Genomic DNA, 5282 nt, shown 5'->3' on the forward strand with positions numbered 1-5282 from the left:
GGTGTCATTGCACAATAGCATCAAATCCACTTTAATTATGCAGCTGAATCTGCCATTAGGTGACTGAATCCAACCAGCAAGAAAGCAAACTTCTGTAGGCAGGCCAAGACAAAGATAAATTTAGTTCTTACTGTTGTGTATTGAGTCAAAGGATTTTATATCTGTATTATTATTGTCTGTATTTGCATTAGGATAAAGTAACTGCCTTTTGGTTCCAGAGGGTACAGCTACTATTGGTTCATTTAAGCTGCTGTATTTGGATCCTCTGTCTTATTGGTTTCCTCCAAAAGGCAGCACTGTGATTGCTTGATATTGTTCCCTCCAAAATGTATCCCTTCCTAGCTAGTCCTCTGTCCCTATAAATGTAGCTTTCCTCTCCTCAGTCTTCAGTCTTGTTCACTTTAATAAAGAGCTGTTACTAGAGAACTGTCTCCAGCATGTTTTGTCAAGAGAGCTGAAATCACAAACCCCACGTCACAACAACTGGCGACGAAGGTGGGATCCGGAATGCTGAGGAGCGGTTAAACACAACCCTGCCTCAGAGTCCGGATTGCAGCTGAGAACAAGACTCACTGGCCAGCTGAGAAGACGACCCTGCCCGCTAGGACAATGGAGAGTCCAAGGGTATTGGAGCCCTTCCAGCCATCAGAGCCCCACACCTGGGAAGACTACGTCGAACGCTTCGAGTTCTTTGCAGTGGCTCAAGGGATCACCGATGCCAGCAAAAGAAGGGCCACATTCCTGAGCTACTGTGGGCCCGAGACCTTCAAGCTGGCCAAGGCATTACTTGCTCCAGTGAAGCTGAGTGAGACATCTCTCAAAGATATTCTTGCCTGCCTAACAAGCCACTTGGCACCTACTGAGACCAAGATGGCCCGGCGGATGGAGTTCCATAAGAGGCAGCAGCATGCTGGGGAGTCTGTATCCACATTTCTGGCTGAACTCCGGAAGCTCGCTCAGCACTGCGGCTTCCAAAATCTGGAAGAGACTCTCCTGGATCGGTTTATTGGTGGTCTGAGCAGCAAGAAAGCCAGAAGACGCATCGTGGCTAAAGAAGAGGTTACCCTTGCTTCAGCCTTGAAAGAGGCCACCGCCACGGAGAATTATGAAAGAGAGGAGCTTGATGCCAGTCGCAAGGCCACTAAGCCACAGATAGAAGTTGCGCATGCCATGGACGAGCTAGAGGCTACTCCGAGCCAGAGCCCAGTCCGTGGGGTCGAGTCGGTGCGTCAGGCCTGCACAGTGCACAGAGATCGCCGAGGCAGTTGCCCAGGTTGTGGCGGAAACCATGAAAGGAAGAGTTGTCGTTTCAGGGATGCTATCTGCCGGACGTGCGGAAAGACGGGTCACATCGCCAGGGTCTGTAGATCGGCGGCGTCGGGAGCGACAGGAGCACCTAGACTGGAGCATCGCAGACCGCCCACAGCAACTCGTTTTCTAAAGGACTGCCACTACGTAACGGAGATCAACGGGAGGGCCGTGCAGTTTCCAGCGCAAGGCAAGGCACACGTCAAGGTGAAGATTGAGGGTCAGCAGTGCGACATGGAGGTGGACTCCGGATCCGCATTCACCATCGTGTCGGACCAGACCGCGAAGACATTCTTCCCCAGGGGTAAGTTGCCCCCTCTGGAGCCCTTTCCGGCAACCTTGCAGTCGTACTCAGCAGGCCGCATCCATGTTATGGGAATGTGTGCCGTGAGAGTACAGTTCCGGGACAAACAGGCTGTACTCAAACTGGTGATTGCGAAGGGCAGTCGCCCCAGTCTCCTGGGCACTGACTGGTTCCCTGCCCTGGGACTGAGTATCTCAGGGCTTAATTCAATCCAAACCTGCCCTGAGATGAGTGAGGTATTATGCAAGGAATTTGCTGGTCTCTTTAATGGAAAACTGGGTTGTTATAAAGGGCCCCCAGTTGACTTCGAGTTGGACCCCGGGGTGGCTCCAATCCGACTCAAACCAAGGCGAGTGCCATTTGCACTGCAACCCAAGATCGAGGCAGAGCTGGATAAATTGGTCAAGCAGGGAGTTCTCTCACCCGTGGACTCTGCTAAGTGGGAGACTCCAATCGTCACACCCCTTAAAGCAAATGGGGAAGTCAGGATATGTGCAGATTACAAATGTACTATCAATAAGGCACTCAGGGGAAACTCATACCCCATTCCAGTCGTATCACATCTGTTGGCTAAACTGGCTGGGGGCAAGGTGTTCGCCAAAATTGACCTGGCACAAGCTTACCAACAGTTGCCAGTAACCCCACAATCAGCGGAAGCACAGACTATTGTCACACATAAAGGGGCGTTCAGAGTTAACAGATTACAGTTCGGAGTTTGTGTGGCCCCAGGGATTTTTCAAGGGCTCATGGAACGCCTGTTAAGAGGTCTGCCGGGGGTCTTGCCATTTTTTGATGATGTTTTGATTGCTGGAAAAGACCCACAGGAACTGGTTGCGCGTGTCCGTGCAGTGTTGCTCAAGTTCAAGGAGGTGGGGTTGCAACTGAAAAAAGAAAAATGCAGTTTTGGGGTGCCAACTGTGGATTTCTTGGGGTTTAAAATTGATGCATCAGGCATCCACCCCACAGATGCTAAGATTAAGGCCATCATCGAGGCACCACGACCACAGAACAAGACGGAGTTGCAGTCATTCCTGGGACTTATTAACTTTTATCATTCGTTCTTACCCCAGAAAGCTTCGGTAGCTGAACCATTACATAGACTATTGCAGAAAAAGAATGTGTGGCGATGGGGGCGGGAGCAGCAGAAGGCTTTTGACTCCTTGCGAGGAATGCTGAGTAGCAGGAGCGTCCTTGCTCATTATGATGAGTCAAAGCCGCTGGTCCTGGCATGTGATGCCTCTCAATACGGTCTGGGGGCTGTGCTGAGTCATAGGGAACCGGATGGGTCGGAAAAGCCCATCTCTTTCTATTCCCGTACGTTGTCGCCCACAGAGCGCAACTATGCTCAAATTGATAAAGAGGCACTGGCTATTGTGTCCGGAATCAAAAGGTTCTATGATTATTTGTACGGTCGCCATTTCTCCATTGAAACGGACCACAAACCACTGTTAGGGTTGTTCAACCCAAACAAACAAACGCCACAAATTCTCTCCCCCAGAATGTTGCGTTGGTCAATATTCCTGAATGGGTTCCAGTACACCTTGACCCATGTGCCGGGGAAACAGTTGTGCCATGCTGATGCGCTGAGTCGATTGCCCCTTCCTGGCGGGAGCAATGAGGATCCTGCTCCGGCGGAGCACATTATGATGCTAGAAACACTTCCGGGGGCTCCTGTAACAGCTACGGATATAGCTGAGAAAACTAGGAAAGATGCTGTTCTCTCCCGTGTGCTCACTTGGGTGGGGAGGGGGTGGCCAGGTGGTCCGCATGTAGAAAAATTCAGGCCTTTTGCGACAAGGCAGCACGAATTGTCCATGCATAAGGGTTGTCTCCTATGGGGAGATAGGGTGATAATCCCAGCACCACTGAGAAACAGGGTTCTTGAGACGCTTCACATGGGACACCCGGGAATGGTCAGGATGAAGTCGCTAGCCCGATGTTATGTGTGGTGGCCTGGAATGGACCAGAACATAGAACAATGGGTACGAACATGCAAGGCATGCCAAGAGGTGCGGCCAGAAGTGGCCAGAGCACCAGTCCACTGGTGGGAGCAGTCCAGGACTCCCTGGAGCCGGCTGCACATAGATTTTGCTGGGCCATTCCAAGGGAAGGTCTTTTTGGTTATTGTTGATGCATATTCCAAATGGTTAGAAGTGGCGATGGTCCCTAGCATGGCATCAGCTGCCGTAATCAAGGTGTTGAGGCAGCTGTTTGCTACCCACGGGTTACCTGAGACCATTGTATCAGATAATGGGGCAGCTTTTGTATCCCAAGAATTCAGGGCATTCTTGGCTGATAACTTTATAAGAGGGGTCACATCCGCGCCCTTTCACCCATCCTCCAATGGGCAGGCTGAGCGCATGGTAAGAACAGCCAAAGAATCCATTGCGCGCTTAATGGAGGGTAACTGGTCGGCTCGCATTGCGCGAATGTTATTTTTGCAGCATGCGACGCCGTGTACTGCGACGGGCAAGTCGCCAGCCGAGCTGCTCTTAGGTAGAAGACTGGTAACGGTGCTGGATTATGTCCACCCAGATAAAATGCCAAACCGTAATTCAAGAGCAACCCCCCAGGCTGAGACTGACACAACAAGGTATCTCGCCCCTGAAGATCTGGTCTGGGTGAGGAACTATTCACGAGGTCCGCGGTGGGTGGCCGGTGTGATCACCCGGGCTAGTGGACCTGTGTCCTATTATGTGACCTTGGAAAATGGGCAAGTTTGGAAGAGACATATAGATCAGCTGAGGCGCCGGGCGCTCAGCAGGGAGGAGTCAGATAATTCATCCCTGGCTAATGACGCACAGCTGCAAGACCAGAGTGAAAATGGTCCAGAGGTACAGTCACCAGGGGCTTCAGCAAATGAACCAGGGTCTGCTAGTCCTCATGATGACGAGGTACAGGTCGGGGACCCTGAGATGTCTGGGACTCCATCTGTTCCTGATGAAACCCCTATAGCAGCCCCTCCACCACAGGTAACACCCAATCCAGAACCTGCAACACCTGTTGTCAGGAGATCAGGTAGAAGTTGTAGGACCCCACAGTACCTGAGGGATTACGTCTGCTGTGCTCACTAGGGGGGGAGGGGTGTTGTGTATTGAGTCAAAGGATTTTATATCTGTATTATTATTGTCTGTATTTGCATTAGGATAAAGTAACTGCCTTTTGGTTCCAGAGGGTACAGCTACTATTGGTTCATTTAAGCTGCTGTATTTGGATCCTCTGTCTTATTGGTTTCCTCCAAAAGGCAGCACTGTGATTGCTTGATATTGTTCCCTCCAAAATGTATCCCTTCCTAGCTAGTCCTCTGTCCCTATAAATGTAGCTTTCCTCTCCTCAGTCTTCAGTCTTGTTCACTTTAATAAAGAGCTGTTACTAGAGAACTGTCTCCAGCATGTTTTGTCAAGAGAGCTGAAATCACAAACCCCACGTCACAACACTTACTGTGTGGGTCATCTGCCTCATATCGTAAGTGCAGTCTCACTTGACTGATTGTTCCTCCCTACAAATAAATACAAATAAAATAGATGACAAAGAGAGGGATTATAGTACTATAGCCTTGTACCTGAATGTTTGTTTCTATGTACATGGATGTATATAATGTGGGATAACCAGCTTCATCCCCTTCATGGATCAATGCCTTGTCGTGGCGAAGGGGCTTGAATAACTCAGA

General features: G+C 50.3%; 1 protein-coding gene across 1 annotated transcript; it reads left to right on the forward strand.

Annotated features, from left to right (window-relative positions):
• The first annotated feature begins 375 nt into the window (after positions 1 to 375).
• On the forward strand, positions 376 to 4909 carry LOC132591698 (uncharacterized protein K02A2.6-like). The gene has a single exon (XM_060271353.1). It carries the CDS (start codon positions 610 to 612, stop codon positions 4684 to 4686), a length of 4077 nt encoding a protein of 1358 aa, XP_060127336.1. The 5' UTR covers positions 376 to 609; the 3' UTR covers positions 4687 to 4909.
• Positions 4910 to 5282: the final 373 nt, after the last annotated feature.

Source organism: Zootoca vivipara, chromosome 2 (genome assembly GCF_963506605.1).
Source record: "Zootoca vivipara chromosome 2, rZooViv1.1, whole genome shotgun sequence".
Classification (NCBI taxonomy): domain Eukaryota; kingdom Metazoa; phylum Chordata; class Lepidosauria; order Squamata; family Lacertidae; genus Zootoca; species Zootoca vivipara.

What these genes read in the sequence shown, in the direction of transcription:
- LOC132591698 (XM_060271353.1), top strand. Translation starts at nt 610, where the DNA reads ATGGAGAGTCCAAGGGTATTGGAGCCCTTCCAGCCATCAGAGCCCCAC.